The sequence below is a fragment of the Cylas formicarius genome, unplaced genomic scaffold, assembly GCF_029955315.1.
Source record: "Cylas formicarius isolate icCylForm1 unplaced genomic scaffold, icCylForm1.1 PGA_scaffold_6__28_contigs__length_40554024, whole genome shotgun sequence".
NCBI lineage: Eukaryota > Metazoa > Arthropoda > Insecta > Coleoptera > Brentidae > Cylas > Cylas formicarius.
The window spans coordinates 29111184-29132402 of record NW_026844347.1 but is presented as its reverse complement, the minus strand read 5'-3'; the positions used below and the strand labels follow the sequence as shown (position 1 = coordinate 29132402).

At 32.4% G+C, this 21219-nt stretch overlaps 3 protein-coding genes across 4 annotated transcripts in view; all 3 read left to right on the top strand.

Annotated features, from left to right (window-relative positions):
- Window positions 1-5643, top strand: part of LOC132703123 (nuclear receptor-binding protein homolog) — a 106190-nt gene extending 100547 nt beyond the window's left edge. For both annotated transcript variants that reach the window (XM_060672200.1, XM_060672199.1), the window contains 3 exons: window positions 1350-1536; window positions 1960-2079; window positions 2235-5643. In XM_060672200.1, coding sequence (XP_060528183.1) covers window positions 1350-1536; window positions 1960-2079; window positions 2235-2432 — 505 coding nt within the window. In that variant the 3' untranslated portion in view covers window positions 2433-5643. The remainder of the gene's footprint in view (window positions 1-1349; window positions 1537-1959; window positions 2080-2234) is intronic.
- Window positions 5644-6489: 846 nt separating this feature from the next.
- On the top strand, window positions 6490-14558 carry LOC132703189 (uncharacterized). Its single transcript, XM_060672316.1, has 10 exons — window positions 6490-6808; window positions 7031-7323; window positions 7537-7759; window positions 8049-8193; window positions 8739-8913; window positions 9696-9801; window positions 11133-11425; window positions 11484-11706; window positions 12856-13000; window positions 14363-14558. Exons 1-10 carry the CDS (start codon window positions 6721-6723, stop codon window positions 14541-14543), a joined length of 1872 nt encoding a protein of 623 aa, XP_060528299.1. The 5' UTR covers window positions 6490-6720; the 3' UTR covers window positions 14544-14558.
- Window positions 14559-15729: 1171 nt separating this feature from the next.
- LOC132703751 (uncharacterized) lies at window positions 15730-19112 on the top strand. Its single transcript, XM_060673193.1, has 5 exons — window positions 15730-15858; window positions 15917-16209; window positions 17178-17400; window positions 18718-18862; window positions 18924-19112. Exons 1-5 carry the CDS (start codon window positions 15768-15770, stop codon window positions 19099-19101), a joined length of 930 nt encoding a protein of 309 aa, XP_060529176.1. The 5' UTR covers window positions 15730-15767; the 3' UTR covers window positions 19102-19112.
- Window positions 19113-21219: the final 2107 nt, after the last annotated feature.

Sequence of the window (21219 nt, the reverse complement as noted above, 5' to 3'; positions counted from 1 at the left end):
TCGCGACTCGCGTCATAAGGGTACTCTCGCGGTAGGCCGCGGTAATTATACAGTGTGTCCACAATAAGAACGTGCAGCATTGGGGATCACGGAAACTGTAAGTGTTCTGGGCTTAGGTTGCGCATTTTCGTACCTGATTGTTTATAGGTATGTCGTTTAAATTAAGATATTCCGGGCAGATCCGGAGGTATCAGAAAGAAAAAACGAAATTTTGAAAAATCGTCTTGTTTCTAAAAATTCTAAAATAAATGATTACATTTACATGGCCACTTTTTTCCTTTCTATCTCATCTCCGATTAGATATCGAATTATTTTTTTGTTATGTTAAGAGTAGTGTACATTATAAGTTGGTCGACCATAAATTTACCTTACAAGTTAAACATTTGGATAATTACAATAATCCTGAAGTAATTTTCATGCTGAATATAGCGCCGATATCTGTGCGTGATAGGAGAACAGACCCAAAACCTTAACACATTAACCTGCACATAACTAGAGCAACTAGAACAGCTCGTAGGTTTTTACTATTGAATTTAACAGGTAAATTCTGGCATCGATAGTTTCATTTCTCGAACTGCTGTGTTTGTTCAGGTAAAAAATAATATTCTTCATATAATCTTGAATTTCTTTGTAACTAATAACTTAATTGTATTGGTAGTATCTTTATCTCTTTAACTTTAACTACACTCCTCATAAAACTCGATATCTCGTTGCGGATCATTCTTGTATTTCTAATTGCTATGATATTTTGTTACGCCACAATTTTCTTGTTTAATCTCACTGTACATTACAAATTTCAAAACATTAAGAAGCACTTATTGTGTTTATTTGATAGAGGCTATTTTAGTCACTAGTTTTGATTTGTTCCGAGAGCAACGCAGCAGAGCTTGTACTTAATAAACGAATGACGTAAGGTTATCAACATGTTGCATACTATATTTTTTCGACGGCCATTAGTTTTTGGATACGTTTTTGTAAAACGGTAAGAATACATTCACGGAGTGACGTGTCACGTGACCCTGAGAATTGACATAAGGCAAAATGCAATCCCTAGCTAAAATCTACCGAAAACATCCGATCACTCCCACACTTGTGACTAAAGTACCGAAATGCCTTTGGCGACAAAACTAACTTCTTCGATGTACTTGAAGCGTATATGATTGAATATTATAAAGTAGCGAGTGGAACAATTACTTTTTTAACGTCATATTATTCGTATAAAATGTCACATTCAAAGCTCCAGTTTTCGAGATCGCTCATTTTCACCTTGGACCGTGCCTATCCCCAAGTTGTAGATTTAAACACCACTCACTGATTGGTTGCAACTAGGTTTGCCTTTTTTGTTTCAGAAATGGCATCTATCCATTAACGGCTTTCGGTGCCAAACAGCCCCCTCCGACCCGTTCGCGGGCGATATCTCCAGAAATGGCGGAGTCCGTCAAGTCAGTGACCCCCGAACCGACTGATGTAGAAACTAGGAAAATAATTAATATGATGTGTGATGTTAAGTCCAAAGAAGAGAGCTGTGATTTACTGGTATGTATTAAACCCCACTTCTATGCGTAGTTTCTATTTAATGTTGGGTCCTTTTGTAAGGATGACAAAGGTGTTAAATAGTAGCTGTGATGTATTAAGCCGCAAAAGCAGCCCAAGGTAGCGACTTGTTTTAAACTTTTTTCTAAATTGTAAGCATTTTAGGGAACAAAATGACAGCTTGGTTGGTCCAGAGAAAAAATGGTACAAATTATTTTTGAGTTACAGCAGGTCCATTCGTGTTCTCGTTGCAAAAGTATTCGTTTTGTATCTTATATTCCTAGCTTAAAAATAAAATAACGCATTTTGGCTGCTTATTTGCATTAAGGTTTGAAGTTCAACATGTCTAAAAAATGCCGTCTCTCGGGAAAGAATTTACCTTATTGCCGGGAGAAAAATTTATGTTTGTAAATTTCTTTGTTTCAGTTGACTATTGTTTTACGTATGGATGATAAGATGAATAGACAACTAACCAGTTCGATATCTCCTAGTGATAACCCCAAAGTGCTAGCGCAGGAATTAGTACATTATGGCTTTGTAAATGAAGTAAGTTCATATGTCTATAATATTTTTACCTGTAGGCTGCTTTATGAATTATGTATCTATTCCAATATAACAATTTTGCTATAAAAGGGACAAAATAAATGCCTGAAAATATTGATCGTAATGTATAAATAAGAAGAAATGTATTGGGTTTTCAGGTTGATCGTGATAAAATAGCGACGTTAATAGAAGAAACGTTGCAAAGTTCGTCTGGTCATAGTAGTCCTACTCACAATTTCCAAACAGCATTAACGGAAACGTTATCCACGCAGCAACAACCAGTAGTCAATAGTATCCCGTCATTGACGACAGTCAATAGTGCACCAACTCAAGTGCCCATGAACTCTACCAGTTAGTAGTTTATGGACCTTTTGCTGCTGATAGCACTCATTAACATTTTACTCTCAGAGAGTACGGACACTAATACATTTCAAAAGATGAACCCTAACCTAACATAAAGATGCAGGGAATATTTTTAGAATACAATCAAATTGTTACTGACTCATTATTTTTTATCAGTTGGTAAGAAACAAATTAAACCTGCTTCTGGCTTGTGATAATATATTGGCGAAATTGGGTGTAAGTGTTGACATTTTTTATAAGGAGGGTATATATGTATATACTATAAGATTATCGAGAAGACTGCGAAAATGATAAGTTGGACACTGCGCTAGTCATTTGACCATTTTTTAAATCTGTGATTGAGTCCCGATGAAATTATCAGCACCGTATGTACAGAAAGGTCAAGATGAAGGTGTTGAGTATCAGATCGATCTAAAATTTCTTGATGTAAATTATCAACTGATTTTCCCAATTTTTACGTCGTTTAATTCAGGGTTGATTTTTAATCACTTATGAACGACGTGAACCTGATAACCCGGCATTTTGACTGGCATAATTTTGTCCGTACGTTGCTTCTCATGCTATAGCGTAATCGATTGGCGCTTTTAGCAGTAAGAAAATTACATCACGAATCATTTTAAAAGAAGATGTGCCATTTAGTCAATTTTTTATGCTTAAGCGGAATTTAGCGCCATTCTAAACCTAAGTAAATTGGCGAGAAAGCAGTCCTGAGATCTATGTCGTTTTTTTATCGAACGCTTTAAAAAAATTAACCCTGGTCCTCTCATTAAAACATTAAAAAAAATATTTTATTGCATATCAAGTGAATTTTTATGAAAAAAGAATCTTGGGTTCAAATCTGATTTCTGGGCAATTTACTGGGTTTTGAGAAACACGCCGCGAAGGCCCCACTTTCGTAGTCCTAGTTTGAACAATTTAGATTTTACCCGCATCCTGTCAAATATATGTAAAAACAAACATATGAAATGTCTTTCGCTTCCGTTTTCTGATCCAAATACTCGTCGCGAATAATCATCATTATTTGCCTCTTGAGACTGATATAACTAAATAAAATATTTAGAGACGCAAAACATTGTAACAAGTAGCATTTAGTCGCTATTAAGGCAGGACCAAATAGAGGACTACAGTTTGACCAAATTTGATGGCGCAAAAAATGTTGTGCTCTGGCAAAACACTAAATGGTTTCTATTCTTTACCTATAGATACTGACATTTCAGGTTCCTGCAGAGTATTACTTCTTCATTAATATTTCGAAAGTGTATTTTTTTTGTTTTATTATTGGCTAATATATAAAGTTTGGTTCTATTGACTTTGCCATTTATCCAACAGTTTCAAACATTTACTTTTGCTAGCTTTACTTGTTTTGATTTTACAACTGTTAATATTTTGCTAAAAAATCTGATAACACTTTCCTCTCCAAGTGTTGTCTCAATTCCTGTTTTCACCCATCATGCTCTGTGTATATTGGACAATTTTTCGTTCACTTAAGAATTTAAACTGAAAATATATTATCTATAGGTGTTGCTTGTTTAAATGTTGCAACGTTATTTATACCAGGGTTAATCATCTTCCATCCCTGTAAATGGTATGGCGTAATTAACACGTGAAAACGAAATTTAGTGTTTTAAATTGGCATACATATACATATACAAGGCATTTTGAAGCTCGCTGCCAACGAAGAAATAAATCATTTATGGCCTATGAATTAAAAAAAAAAATCAAAGAATGCAAGCGATGTTTCGTCTATGAGATTTATAGAATGATAAGCTTTGATCTATGTCGTATAGCTACTTTTTTTAATAATTTCATAAAAAAATACGTTTTTTCAGGGTCAAATTGGAAAATAAGATAAACTAATAAATATTTGTTATAACCAATTGGAAAAGTAAGTAAATTGTTCACGAGTGTTTTTTTGTTTTGTTCTGTATGGCATTGCGACATAGACCTTGGCCAGGGGTAGTTTTGAAAATTGATAAGGTCAAATCAAAAGTAATATATTTTAAGTTAGATTTTATATTTATAGAACTGTTATTATGTTTAAAGACGCTTCAAAGTATACATACACATATTGTGAATTAGAATGTAAGGATTAAAGTTGTTTTTATTACTTTTGGAGTAACATTATCAAAATTCAAACACTGCTGCTCTTTAGTTAATGACTTGTATATATAATTAACTAATGTAAATGTATGAAAGTGTAGATATTAAATTTTTTATTGAAAATGTGTAGAAAATAAAAAAATAATACACCTATTATTTATTTGTAACTTTTTTTTGTTTTGAGAAAGTAGAGCTTCATTAGAGGTCTCTGTGTGATATTGAGCTCAAACCATTGTATAAGATTATAGAAATCGTAAGTGCCACTGGTACTGCCAAAAATATTTTTATTTAATTTGTAGGCAACTGATTATTGTTTTAATAAAGTTTTTAAGAAATTAATTAAATTGGCTTTCATAATTAGTTTGGTTCTGCTAAACACTTACTAATTTTTGGAGATGGTTGAGAATTTAAAATAATTTGGTTTAGTAAAAATTCCTAGTCCTCTTTGTGCATAGATTTTGAGTATTTTGATTTTGTCCTTGTCCTGTGCAACAAAGAAATCTACTACTGAGTTTTAAAACAGAAAACGAATGTAAGAAATTGATCACATTCCAGATACTTTTGGGAAAGTTTTTATATGAATACAATGCAATATCACAACTTTATCGAATATTTAGTTTATGTCCATAGGATTTAGCTTTTTGATTTCTGATATTTACATCTTAGTTATTATTTATTTTCTCATTTCTGTTGCAATATTCTGACAGTCTAACTGTTTAATTGGCGACTGAAAAGTTCTTTTTCAAATTATGGTCATTTTGTTGGGAACAACTAATGGGAGAGTGGTATAGTCTACCTAAAAAGTGCCCTGTAAGAATTTAATAAAAATTTAAAAACATGTGAGGTAGGTGAAACAATTTTTTTTCTAAAGACTTCAAACAACAACGCGGGTTTTTAATTTTCATTTCTGAAAAATAACAGAAAATATTTCTGGCAGTATCTTGTTCTATCAGAAAGTAATGCTTCTGGAATTAACGCCAATAAATTTGTGATTCTTCATTTTACTTCATATGTTGCATTATTTATTGGTGCTAAAGATGGATGGTCCTTTAATATGTTGATTATCTAATTTTGCTGTCTTCAGTCTATGACTATATAAATAAAATAAACCTTTTTTTTTAAATAATATAATGATTCGTTTGATTTATGCAGGCGGCGGTCCCACAGCCTTAGCTCCAAAATGGAGTTGTTGAATCGCCCTACGGCCTTGTGTAATTCTGTTAATATCTATTTATATATTTGTGTACTAAAACAAAAATTATGGCCGCTATTTAACGGTGGTTAATATAATCTTAGATATAATCATAACAGTTAACATAATCCAACTCGTTCAGTTTAACGTTAATAGGAAGTTTACAATGGTGCAAACAAGGTAGAAAATAGCGCAGAACAGAAATAATAAGTAATGCCCACACCGAAAATTTAAAAAAATGCTACCAGATTAATGATATTTCAAGACTTTGAAGGGCTAAGTTTATAATCTATTTTCCCTTAGTGGGTAGTATAAAATAATAATGCAGATATCAATGGTCGTGTTAAAGAGCATGCACATACAAAACAAAAGAGTGCTTATTTTATTAATTAATATTTTTCACCAAAATTTTACGCACAGTGAAGGCAAATTAACCTCACAGTCACTATTTGCTGCCATTTACTTCTTGTTCAGCGCCATCTATTGTGAATCGAAAATACGTTTTAAGAATCATCAATCCTATAGAAAACGAATCTGCGACAATAAGATTTAACAGTAGTCCCCCTCAACAACCCTAAGTATTAAAGACGTATTTTTTGATCTAAAAAAAAACGTTATTTGCTAGTAAAGAAGTACACGGAATATAATGAGCAATTGATAACGCTTTTCCTACTACTTTAAGCGTTGTCACGATATATAACGGCAAATTACGTAAATGTATTTAACTAGTTTGTGTTAAATATAGAAACAAAATTTACAAAAATAGTAACGGATAATAGCGATATGCGGGTTAGCAGGAGCCTTGCATAAAAGAATACAATTTGTTTACATTCCAAAGGAAAACCTTTCCGGTGATAAAGATCTCAACCACACATTTTTATTGGCCAAGTTATAACCGATTCAACAAAACCTGAAGCGGGGATCATTAAGCAAAAGCGAAGCAGCGCAAATTTCAAGTGAAGTTAGTTTCCAAGAGTACTTCCAACAATATGGGTCCGACAAATTTAGCACAAATCTCTAAACAGGAAGTGGTTGATTTTGTCAAATCCTTTGATTACGTTTTTTGTGATATTGACGGTAAGTCACTGAAAACTATTTTTATACGCATAAAATTCCTTACAAGAAAAATAATGGACGATAGATCATAATTTTAAAAATAATTGGTTAGATTAGTTTTCTAGAAGAATGAAATAATTTCGCAATAATGACAAATTAATTGAACGTTTTTTCAATGAAAACAAAACTATTGTGATTTAGTTTCTGATTTATGCTAAATAAGCATTTTGCTTTGTGTTTCAGGTGTTTTACTTTTGGGCGGCACAGTTATTCCAGGTTCAAACGCGTTCATTTCGAAATTAAGGAAACTCAAAAAAAGAATTGTCTGCGTCACAAATAACACGGTTTTTTCTGCGAACGTTTTAGAAAAATTCTTGGTCCCGTTTGATGTACCTAAAGCGGATGTCGTTAATCCGTCGAGGGCCATTTTAGAGTACTTAAAGAAAATAAATTTTAATAAAAGTTTGTACGTGATCGGAACAAATGCATTTAAAAACTCGTTAAGGAATGCGGGATTTAATTTAATCGAATTTAAGGTAAAATTCTTACGTCATGTACGTACACAGTGTCCTCCATAATATGTGCTATATATGGGAAAAAAGTGGGGGCATGTCCAATTGTCAAATATTAAAATTTCGGACTCTTACAAATAACAGGGAACAATATGGGGGCCACCGTAGGTACATAGAGCAGAGTAAAACTAGATTTGTTAAAATTTATACAGAGCTTAGCAGCGAATTACTTTGCAGCCAGACAAACTGGACGAGTTTATGGGGGTATTAAGAACCGAAGTGAAAAATGTAGAAGAAACCGAAGCTGATATTGGAGCAGTCATAGTGGACATGGACATAAATTTCAGTCTTGTAAAAGCTGAGCGAGCCGTAATTTTACTAACTACAAGAAATGATATTCTATTCTTGTCGGGAATGTCGGATCACTCAATTCCATTCCCTAACAAAATTAATGTACTAGGTAAAATTTAACCAGACATTTTATGTCTTTAAGTGCTAATATTTTTTGCACATTCATAATCCCAAAACGTCAACTTGATATCTTGAATGGTTCAAAAATTAACCCAACTAATTTTTTACACCGACTTTATAATAAGGACAAATATTGTGCAATAAGTAAATTAACTAAAAATATGCAGAATATACAGTTTTTTAATTATGTTAGAAAAAAAAAAAGAAAAAACTAAAACTAATTTGTCGTAACATATGGAGTATTTGTTTGGAATAATAAAGGCTATTTGAATTTCTAGGATCAAAATTTTACATTGACGCAATAGAAGATATAACAAAGCGGCAAAGCATTAAATTTGCCAAACCAAGTTTGCAATTAAAGAACATCCTTAACGAAGATTTCGGCGTGACAGACTCGGGAAGGGTTTTATTTATTGGCGATTCGTAAGTAATGTCATGAGCCCCGTATGTTAAATATTTTTTTCTGTTTTATTTTTTCTTTTTTTCTATATTTTTTGTTTAACTTAATGTTATGTCGTTGCGTTTCTTCTTAATGTTTTTGCACCTATATACGGTCATACGGTATAAAATTAATGCTTTTCCGGCTTAATATGAATAAATCGCTTAATTGTTATAGGCAAGATTGATTTAGAAACTAATAAACACAAATAAAGAAAAATTTACCTCTATTTCTAGGTTTTTCATCATATTTCTTACCATGACTTTTCTGTGAAAGTATCAATATTTAGTTTTAATTTAACTAAAATTAATTTTAGGCTTATTTTAAAGCTGGTTCAGCCTTGTCCCAACCTTGTTGTCATTTTTCCTAAAAAATGCTATTCTTTTTTTACAAAATTACCACTAGGTTTGGCGATAAAATGGATGTCTGTATTGTTTTACCCAACCATAGTTAAGATTAACCAGAAAAATAATAAGATAGGATGAACGTAAATAAATAAATAAATGAAAGTATTTTTATTATATTTTAGAATCGACAGCGATATGGGATTCGCGTCGAATTGTGGATATCAAAAGTTACTAGTTCTAACAGGCAATGCTAACGAAGATGATATCAAGAACTGGAACTTTCCTGAGGAATATAAACCCAAGTATTTTGTTCATTCTTTAAATGACTTTAGTGAATTGTTGAGTAGATATAATATCGTATAACGATCAAATAATGTAATATATTGACGATATTTTTCACGCAGATCGTTTTTAAATGGTTTTCCCCATTGTAATGAACATCTCAAAATTTTAATGATTAACTAGACTTTTTTCAAAGATAAAAAGAAAATGAGAAAACATCCCCAATTAATAGACAAATTGCTGGGATACAGTAATTGTTTGTTATAAAAAATCATGACAATTTTTGTTTATAATTACCTACCTAATAGGAATAAATAAAAAAATATATAATCGCAAAAATTAACTGGAAAACAATTTATAAAATATCAGAGTCCAGTCTATAATTGTCAGCGATTTATTTTTATTCGTAAATTTTAATATGCAACGTATCGATTAATTGATTAGCCCTTGTTGCGACCCACTGAATACGATCAGCACATTAGCAGCTATTCGTAAAGGAAATGATGTGAACTCAAAATTGGTAAACGTGATAGTACAACATAACTGATTTTGTTGAATGCTGTTGAACGATCCAATAAGATAAGCGCAGTTTTTTTCTCCTGCGTTTTATATATCTAAGCTGCAACTACGAATGCTCGTAAAGCTATCATGGAAAAATGCATTAGGCCAGTTTCGTTTGCCTCCTGAGGATTTATTCGCTCTATCAAACTATTCGCAAGAACAATTTGTGAATGTGCGCGAAAACAGTTAAAGGATGTGCGATTATTCTAAAATACATTATATTCACACAAGATAAGCGATTGATAACAATAATATAAGTACATGTGTTTCGGAAAAAAAGTTAGTTTTGATAAATTTTTGGCGCGTTCGATATGACTCGGCTCAAAGATCTCGAACTGGTCACGAAAGAAGATTTAACTGGTTTTATTAACTCCGTGCAGTATGTATGTTTCGACATAGACGGTAAGAAATCACAATTGAACACAGTGAACTCGAGTGAGTCAAATTTTATTTAGAGAGAGACTGGTAGCACTTTAATGCTAAAGGCGGATAACTGTAATACGAGATTGTTTTATGTTATTTATCGACTTTTCGAATTCGGTGTTTCTTTTTTCGCGCTAAATGGCTTGTTACGGGGTATTCTGTGAAATCATTTCAATCGTTCTTTTTTATTTTTGGAACCGGTTGAACTTTATTTAAAAATTAACATGTTTATTTATAAATATCCCAGCTTTTGACATATTTTATTGAAACTGTCGACTTAGGTTAAACTTTTATGTAAATTTTATAAATAAAATCGGAGTACTAGCAGAAAAAAGGATTTCCTGTGCCCAATTACCCCCCAATTTTTCTGGACGTACTATGATGGTCTTAAGAGTTTTTTCCGTTTGATGAAGTTCTTACTTTCCATAATCTCGTCTCTCTTGTGAATTTGTGATGACAATTATAGTTTTTGAGATATTGTACATTTATTAAACAATTAAAAGTTAAACAATGACCATTAGTAAATAACAAAAATAATTTTAAAAATTAGGTATATTGTAACAAAAATTTATAAAATAAATTTTTGTTTAACTTATACAGGAGCTTCCAAAACTCATAAAATGCAAATGGTAGTCGTTGGAAATGGCAATCCCCATAAACAGAATCTTTAATAGACCCTCAAAAACTGTAATCCCAAGAATTAAAATCCAGGGAACGAGCTGACAATTGGGGCTCATGTGTGTCTCCGTCCAAATCATGCATCATACATTTCTTTTTTACCCATTAAAAGCGAGTATTAGTAGTAGAGTCTTTTGCGTATATCTATGTACCTCATATTTGTACTTAAAATTTTTTTAAATACACAAGAAATTAAAAATTATATAAAGTTAGCGGTTTATTAAATGAAAAATCTTAAGTCGGCATGCATACATCGAAAAAAATTCACGGGTTGCTCCATCTGTAGACTCACCCTGTATATTCGACAAAATATTTTTTTTTGTTCACAACATATGTTGCATATTACTGATCTGATCTGATTTTGTTTTATAAATAAATAATAACTCTACGAGAGAATAATTTTGGTGAATCAAGTAATTGAACAACGAGGACACCCATAAATGATGAAGTGACACACACGAATCCCCATTACTCGCCATCTTTTTCTAGTGTTAATTTTGCTTCACTTTTCTATCACACCGTTGTCATTCAAGTTGATATCGACTTTCTGTCACACCGCGGTTCGATTTTAATTTGGATCGAGTTCACTGGCAAACACTACCATAATTCTGAAGTGTCGCTTTTCGATATAGGTGTCCTGCTACTGGCGGGAAAGTGTATTCCGGGTGCTCAGGAATGCATAGCACGACTCAGAAAACTGGACAAAAAAATCATTTTCGCCAGCAATAACAGCGTCGCCTTTGTGGCAACATTAAAGTCACGTTTGAGCGAGTTTAATGCTGTCGAAGATGAAATAGTCACACCGAACGAAGCCCTTATCGACTATTTGCAAGACATTAATTTTCTTGGGGACATATATGTCATTGGTGGGAGAGCTACCAAAATAGAACTTAAAAAAGTTGGTTATAACGTTATCGAGTTTGAGGTAATAAAAAACAAAAAATTAAGACTGTTTAAAAAATCGATCTTTTCCATCTTTTCAGACGGAAACAATTGAGGAATCGTTAATCGAATTGCGGGCCGAATGCGTACAGGCTTACGAACGCGCGCAAGAGATTGGAGCTGTAGTGCTAGATTTCGATCTAAACTTTAATTTGCTTAAAGCGCAGCGAGCTATTACTTTGTTAAACGCTAACAAGGACATACTCCTTTTTAGTGGTGCCAGGGATGACATCGGCCCTCTTTCAAAGGAACTAATTGCATTGGGTAGGTAAGTGGGGTGTTCTGCAACCGATCACGCAGGTACAATTAAATAAAGGCTATTTTCTTCGAAGCCTCCCTTCAGTATCCTCATCGTTTTAATATTAGTAATCAAAATCTGAATATAAACGGAGCATGCCGATTCATCTTCAGGTTAAATTGTCCAGGGCAATAAAATTGAAATTTAAGTATGCTAAATCGATACTAATAACTAAAATTAATTACGTGTCATTCCGGTAATATCTGTAGAGCAACAAATCTAATCAGATCATTAAATATGATTTAGGTCTCGCACATTATTTACATTACGTGACGTGAGTGCCAAATTTAAAATGTTTTAGAATTTCTGTTACTTTCGGTGATTTTATATAAGGAAAAATAAAATACTGTGCAGCATTTATAAAAAGCGGATTCCAAAATATATTCGTTATGTACGAGTAGCCGTCACCAACTTCTTTTTTTTTTTTTCTAATACGGACTTTATCCATTTTGTACTCTATTTTTGAGTTTTAAATACAAATTAACTTTGCAAACACCATATAATATTATATAAGCATTTAAAAAAAAATAATGACCTCTCTAAAGCAAACAAAATTGGAAAAATACCCAGGGTCAATATTTGTTGCTCCTTTTAAATAATTTTGTTCTAATTTTTTGGAGGGGCTGTGACATGGGACTGGAATTTGGGACATAGTGTATATTTCGAGTTTTATGTTCACAAAAATCACCTACAACTGAATGTATGCCCCAAAACACATTTCCGGTCGCGATGACTTTTAAAATAATTATTATTATCTCCATTCATTTTCTTGTGTCAATAATATCCACCTACGTGTGCATCGTGGGATTTTTTAAACATTGAAGGTGATGTTTAAAATCGTTATCAATTTCGAATGATTTCAAATGCGGCCGTCAAAATATGTCACCTCGTTTTTAACTAACCGAATGCAATTGTATTTAGGTTAGGTTAGGGTAAATATAACAAAAATTTTTTAGCGAGTTTTGTAAAAAAACTTAAATTGTATGTGTAGATGTTGGGGAAATAATTGAGGAAACCATAACATACCATTTTAAACCAAAAAGATATTAAAATATAACCGAAGTTTAATAGTGGAATTTTTCTAAAAACAATTCGCTATTTGCTACATTTTTTAGGACCTAAATTCTATATCGAAACAATTGAACGAGTGACAAAAAGGTCCAGCATCGACTTCGCCAAGCCTAGTATGCTGTTGAAAGACGTTATCCAAGACAAATACGACATTGATGATCCAAAAAAAGTACTATTTGTCGGAGACAGGTGTGTAATCTTATACTCAATAGGAAGGCTCACCGCTACATAAAATGTCTTTCAACCATTCATCTCATTTTTTTTTAATTATTGAATCCCTTATATATATCCAAAGGTGATAAATAAGAGATAATATGAAAATACGAAAATTTCAAACTGAATTTGCTAGAAAAGATATTTAAATCTATTAAAAAAAAAAGATGTTTCTCAACTTTGTTAGTATAAAAAATATATAGAAAGATGTGATCATTTATCAGAACCACACTTCTATTACTTAAATTTATTTTTTTACGGACTTCTCAAAACCAAGGTGCATCGTTATATTTCTAATTTTGAAAGGTAATGCTGTTAAATTTAATATCCGTTGTACTACAGCAATTAAATTATAAACCTAGACCAGGCAATTCAACATAAATAAATGTTTATTAACGAGAACTAAAAGAACTAAAAGATTCTGGGCATAGAATGGGGTTTACCTCTTTTGTTGGTTATACCTAATTTGTTAATGTCGCCGCTTACAGGTAAGTCTTGAATTTCTGACCTGTTAAAATCGTCATTGCAACAGCTTATATCACATACCAAACAACACAAAACTAGTTATTTCTGCCATGATAACTGGAAACTTTAAACACAAAGCACACAAAAATCGCAAAAGTACCAATGCGTACTAGGATCAAATGCGGCTTGGAAATGTCAAAAATCCCAATGCTTAATCAGAGACTATAAATGAGTACTGAGCTGCCGAACATCTGAGCAAAATCTCAAATATGTAATTAAACTGTAACGGTATTTCTCTTTATAACCTATATTTCTTATTTAGTTTTCCAAATTTTACTCAAATGGGTCATAATTCTTGAACAATTTTTGAACAAATCTCATTAAGTGCTCACAGTACTGTACTTACTTTCTTTGCAAGTGAAATGGACGTTTTCTTTCTAATTTTAATGTGTAGCTGTAACTTTTTATTATTATCACATTGATTGTTAAGCTTAAACATTTAAATAGACTTTCTGTTTGGCATATCAAACGGATCCATTTGATATCTAAAACGTCTCATAACGATAATAATTCATATCTCTCAAATTTAACAAACTTTCAAGAAACCGTTTTCTACGTACGTACGCACTTAAATATTAATTATTAATAAAGTTGTGTGCAGAATAGCAACAACCAAGTAAAGTAACAGATAATCTCACAGCTGTGCACAGAATCGACTGCTTATATGTCAACCAATAACTGTTAATAATTGTGGGATCTCCTGTAAGATTATATCTTTTTTTCAGTCCGATATATTAACACAAAAAATGTTTCATTATTATTTAATATATAAATGTAGCAAACAATCGCTTTAAACAGTAACCAAATTTTCAGCACGCTCACTGACGTCGCGTTTGCCAACCAAAGTGGATTTCAAAGTCTGTTAGTATTAAGCGGAACGACCAAAGCGGACGAAGTCGCCAATTGGAATTTTCCCGACGACCACAAACCCCACTATTACGTAACTAGTTTAAAAGAACTATCTGAGGTACTTGAAAAACACAATGTAGAATAAATTAAAGGATCTTCAGTTTCGTCATAGTTTTTATTTATTTGAAACCTGAGGCTAGAATTTCAAATCCCACAAAAAGTAAATATTTCCTACAAAAAATATTAATATGGTAATTCGCAGAGACATTCTTTACAAAAAGTTCAGATCTTCTCCGTTAATAATTAAAGCGCGAATAAACTCGCTGGTAAAAACAACTCAACGGAAAAATTATTTAAAACCTTCTAAAAAGTAAACAATAAACGCAAAACAAGACGAATGCTTTTTTTAGAAGATGTTTCAATGTGCATAACATAAGAAATAACACAAATTAGTAACACCCTGAATTCCTTCAAATTTGTGCATGAACTGTTGTGGAGTAAAATTAATAATAGTTAATCCTGTTGATGTTATTGATCTGGTATATCGGTATATTACTTCACAGTTCACAAGCAGTGGAAAAATCTCATCGGATAATGACTCATCTCTTTGAAACAAGTGGACTAGTTTTAGGAACATTTCACAATTTAGTTCAATGCAAGTCTATGCGTTTAGCGTGATTAAGTTATTCTGCAAAGTCAAGTTTCAATTGTTGCTACTCTAATATTTTTTACAAAACTCCTGGATTCCTTCTCCGCATGGTATAGGTAACAAATATTTATTTGCTCTGGGGCGGAGTGAAATACTCAATTCAAAGGAGAATTTTAAAAATACTTTTTTGGTTAGTTCTGTTGTTAGTTTAGTTTTTGTTTAATGGTATCTAATTGTAGTAAATGTTAAATAAATTATTATTTGCTGGAATTAATAAATCAGTTCTTGCTGATTGATCTGAAATTATCTTAGACACATGGAAACAGGAAACAAATCGTTCTAAAGGGTTTAATAGCAGTTTAACCCTGTGTATTGCCAGAAATCCGTAATTGCCAAATAATTGCCATTACCTGGCGATAAGGACTATAAGAGGCAGTTGGGTACGATAGACATCAAAATAGTTTACAGGATAGCGCTAAGAGTTCGTGAGGTGAAAATAATATCAAAAGTGTGCGGAGTTGCTAATTTTTAAAGTTTCCTATTTACTATCGTAAAAACCTATTCGGTGCGGTATCTTGAGACTCAAAATCCGTTGTAAATAGTTGAACAAGCTAACAGCAGATATATCTATATGCATTAAGGATTGCCACATTGCATATGATAACAACCATTTGAGTAAATTAGTTATACTAAGTAGGTGTTGACGGTCTATTCTGGGTCATGCCTTTACTAGAGAATCTAGAGTTTGCGTCGAAAGAGCTGATTCATGCATTTGTGAACTCCTTCGATCACATATGTTTCGACATAGACGGTAAGAAATAAAAGAAACTAGTGACGTAAATGTTAATTAATAAACGCAATCGTTTCAGGAGTTTTGATGCTTGCCGAACATCCCATTCCTGGTGCCAAGGAGTTCCTTTCGAAAATGAGAAAACTGGGCAAAAATGTCATTTTCGCGAGCAACAACAGTGTGTCGTTTTTGGAGACTTTAATAGAACGGTTGAAACATTTCGATGCCAGCGAAAACGAAATCATCACACCGAACGAGGCTCTCATCGACTATATGAGGGACGTTAACTTCAAGGGCAACGTATTCGTAGTTGGCGGAAACGCTACCAAAAAGCATCTTAAAGACGCTGATTACAATGTTGTTGATTTCCAAGTGAGTAATAATCGGTAGTTTGGGATAATGGCAGTTTTTGAAATAACATAATTTAACAACAAAATCAAAAAAATGAAAAGTGAAAACAAAAAAACATTTTACATAATTTTTGGTTTAATCAATTTTTTAAAAGAAATTGTTACCTTGCTACGCAACAAATGTTTATACGAACTTTAATTTATTATTGTTTTTATTGTATTTCGCATTTAAAAAAGGCTGGCTTTCTAGATGTAGATTTCGAAATATTAGCAACCATTCTTCGCCGTAATCTTCTTGTATAATTAATAGGCGTGTAGCATTTTTAAAATGGAAAAACGCTTTATTGCTAATATTTCGAAATCTACATCTAGAAAGCCAGCCTTTTTTAAATGCGAAATACAAAAAAAGTTTAAATTTTTAAAGCACGACGACTCAAGTAGATCGCCTTCTATAAGGAAACCAAGTATATGAAAAAGGATTTAATCGGAGAAATCGATAGATATATTTGGACTTATAATGGCGCTTTTCACAATAAATTTAAAACACCCTGTACATATAATAATGCATGCATAAATGAAACCAAACTTTTATATTTTTGCACTTACATTTTACTTGCACACGGAATTTATTTGCCGGTTTAATATAAAGATAAGAACAAAAAAAATCAATGCAGTTCAAGATAACATACTTTAAGTCTATTGTTTTTAGACTAAAACTGAATAAACTAAACGGTTTAAATATGACTACGTCCTTTTTATTTGTATTTTCTGTTCATGTATAACGTGATAATTTCAAAATTAATAATTTAAAAGACAACTAGAAAAGGCGGCAATATTTTATTTAATATGGAGAAGCAACGTGAAAAAGAAACGTTGGTTTTCAAACTATTGTTTTTATCCGAAAATTAAACTATTATTTATCTCCAGATATATTTTTATACTTAAAAACTTGACTTAAAACCCTCTATAGTGTAATAATATTACTTTCAGCCGGAAAATATTGAAGAATGTTTAACTGCCCTGCGGGATGTATGTCTGCAAGCCTACAACTCTGGGAGAAGCATCGGAGCTGTTGTCTTGGATTTTGATCTTAATTTTGGACTTTTAAAGGCACAACGCGTTATTAATATTTTAAACGCAAATAAAAATGCGTTGCTTTTTGTGGGTTGTAGAGACGACAAGGGACCACTTTCAAAAGAGTTGGTTATGCTAGGTGAGTGTGTAAATATACTTCTGTGCAGAATTACAGGGTGCGTCGAAAGAAACATAGCTCATGAATGCAGGGCTGTATTGAATTTACACAAATAGCGTAAAAAATCATATTTAAGAAAAGTTATTTTTATGCGGTTTTTAAAAATATGTAAAATATATGAGTACGTATTCGTAAGTTCGCCGTAACCAAATCAATAGGATAATAACATTTTTGAAACCAAATTTTGAATATTTTACACTATTTTGACCTGAAAAGCAATTGCAGGGTTTGGTTCGTTCTTTTGATCCACCCTGTATAAAATGTCGATAGTGCACTGTATTATTGCTTTATTTCTGACAATTGAGGGTTGTTTTGTTTTAGAACAATATTATGTTGGGGATCGTGTGGATGACATTATTTTTAATAATATCATTCTTTTGTTAGGTCATATTTATATTACACCATCTTAAAGCAATAGGTTAAAAATTGCATCTGCTCAAGAAATGTGCTGCCGTTGCCACTTAAATTAAATATAATCCAATATTTTTATCATGGCATACTCATCAAAAAACTATAGCAGGCTCACTATACGTCTCTCTAACTGGAGTATCACTTTAAATTCAGGACAAATAAAAAACGTATTTGTTAGAGGTTTAATTATGCAACAAGTGAGGTAAACGGCATTTGACTCACCAGTCTATTTACCGTACGTGTTGTATACTATACTTTTTCTACGACCGTTAGTTTTTGGGTACATTTTCGGAAAACAACACGAATACATTCACTGACATGACCGTCCGAATTGACAAACGTCAAAATTCAAAGCGTGGGAAATATCTCCGAAAACATCCGATTGATCCCAAATCCGCGCGGTAAAATCCCGAAAATGTCCGAAGTGGCTCGGATTCATGGGAAACGAAACTGACGTGGTAAAGTGACGCTTCCCGCACACTAGATCGGTGATCGGTATTTTACAGACGGGAGTACGCAAAAACCAACGGTCGTAGAAAAAGTATAGTATGCAACGCGTTCGGTAAACTTTTTAACTCACTCGTGTATAAAACACTCGCTTCGCTCGTGTCAAATAAACTCGTGAGTCAAATGCCGTTTACCGCACTTGTTGCATAATACACTATTAAGTGATGGTTTATTATTTTGATTATTTTCTCAAACATGAAGTATAGATTTCACCAGGATTCGTACTTAAGTCATCCATTACCGAACAAAATGTTCAACAAATGTTTAAAGAGAGTGAATTAAAACTACGAGCTTATTAATACTTGTCTTCTATTTTTTTCGATGTTTATTGAACTTGGCATTAAAAACTTAATTTTTTAGGTCCGAAATTTTACATAGACGCAGTCGAACGGACCACAAATAGAATAGGAATACCGTTCGCCAAGCCTAGCGTTTTGTTTAGAGACGCCCTTCGACAGAAATACGACATCAAAAATCCCGCAAGGGTTTTATTTGTCGGAGATAGGTTCGTTAGTTTTGCTTTCCCACAATAAAATAGACATTTCGTTGTTTTATTTTCTTTTCAGCACCTTCAGTGACGTAGGGTTTGCAAATATGTGCGACTTTCAAAGCCTGTTGGTGTTAACCGGGACGACCAAAAAGGACGATGTTTTGAATTGGTGTTTTCCCAAAGACGATAAACCGAATTTTTACGTAGCAAATCTCAAAGAACTTTACGAACTGTTAGTCAAATATGATATGTAATAAATTAATTGTAGACGATGCGAAAGCCTTTTATTTCTGTAGACTCTTATTATCGTTAAGGTTCACTTGAATCTCCACCGGATCAGGTTGTGGCATAGTAAGATGTTGATACACCGGTATCTATGAAATAGTAAGTTTTAACCGGTATAATTCAAAAAATATATAGTTACGTAAGGAAAAGACGTATCAAGTTTTAAATCTCTGCTTTTTGTGGTCCTTTCAGGGACGTTATAAAAATGTCCGAGTAGCGGTTCCTTCAGTCTGCTACCATAAATTTTACTATGGTCAACGTGGATCAAGTCTTTTTCAGCTTGCTTTTGTAGCTGTTTAATGGTCAGTCTTTTTGGGAAGGATCCTCCACATAATACCTAAAATATAAAAAGGAATGAAACGAAAACGATTTGATTATATTAAACATGGAGATGTAAGAAGAACGCGTACATTCAAAACAAACCAAACGAACGCAAACAATACGGCCTACTGCTCTACCTACGCTTATGCAAACCACTAGTTGTGCAATGGGCGTACAGTTTTTCACGGTTTTTCGAGTACTGGAACATGTTCACAATTATTTTATTCACTTTTTGAACTAACTCGTTCTAATATATTTTGAGGAAATTCCTGTCAAAATTGGCTTTTTTGCAAATTTTTGAAGAAAAATTTGCACACTAGCTTCAAAGAGTATTTTTGACTGAACAACAAAAAATAAGTAAAACTCCTCTCACTGTAATAGATTTCGATTAAATTCCAGTCATGATCAGTTTTTCCGCCACTGTAAACTCCTTCAAACCTTCAGATATTAATCTAAAGTTTCATTTTTTGGGATTGAAAAACAATAAAAAATTACTGAAACTCCACTCTTTCAAATAAATTTAGATGAAATTCCGGTCAAAATCAATCATTTTCAATTAATTTATTCAGGAAAAAGGGGCCCTCATATACGGTCATTAAATAGACTTAGGTAGGTTTACAGAGATTGGGCAAAAAGTGTTTGCGCCTCACAGTGGGCCAGGGAAACCCTAGGTGTTTGACTAATTCGATTTTTTTGTAATGCCAATAAATTTTACTTAATATTAATAAAAATGCAGCAATAATTACTGTACTAGTAAAAACTTTTAAATCATGAAAACAGTTTAATAACACTACACAAAATGTAGAAAAATTTTGAAATACACATATTTAAGTAAATAAAAAAATAATAATACAGGGTGTCCCAAAATTAACAATTTAACAAAAAAGTTATTTATTTTATATATATTAAAACAAAATATTGTTATCGGATTTTTTAAAATATTTAAGTTTGTTTGATGGAAAGAAACGAAGTAAAACAATAACATGGCTTTTATACATCTAAAGTATCATTCATCATTTGCTTTGTTTTTGTTACAGTTTTTGCATTAATCCTCTTTGCCCGCCCGGTAAGTTCTTTTTTATGAAATGGAGCGGGTGTGAGCAAGATTGTATCTTGTAACATCACAACATGTTACTTTAATACATAGTATCAACAGCATCCCTAAATTATGCTAAAATTGTAACATATTGCTTAATAAATTACAAACATACTTTCTTGGGCTATTTTTTTAATATGACTCAAAATAATATAGAATTTTTTAAGGACAATTGCCTTTTAGAGTAACTTACTTAGCATAAAATTATTCTCAAAACTTATCTTTGCGGGATTCCTGCATTTTTATTCCTGGATTTTTAATTTTGTCAAAAGCTAATTTGTTTAAAAAAATTCCCTCCCCTTTTCACATCGAAAATTGTATAAATAAAACATTCTCAAAATGATACCAACAACAAACATTAGAAAATTGTTGTTTTCATGGTAACAAGACTACTTAAATCGCTTGTATTGCGAAGGGTTATAACCTATTTAATTAGTCTGTGATAAGGAAAACTTTCATAATACCAAATGTATTATTGCAATAGTTTAGGCTCTCCCTGGCCCACCGTGCGCCCTGGATTGCAATACTGCAGGGCTCTTATTCTTGGCCGCGCAACTACTACTCCTGAGTTTCATGTTGTAATTTTTATAAAACGACATTTTGCACAATGTTGATGATTATGAAGAATTATCACTTTTATTGTCAAACAAATTTATGTAAAGATTTTTCT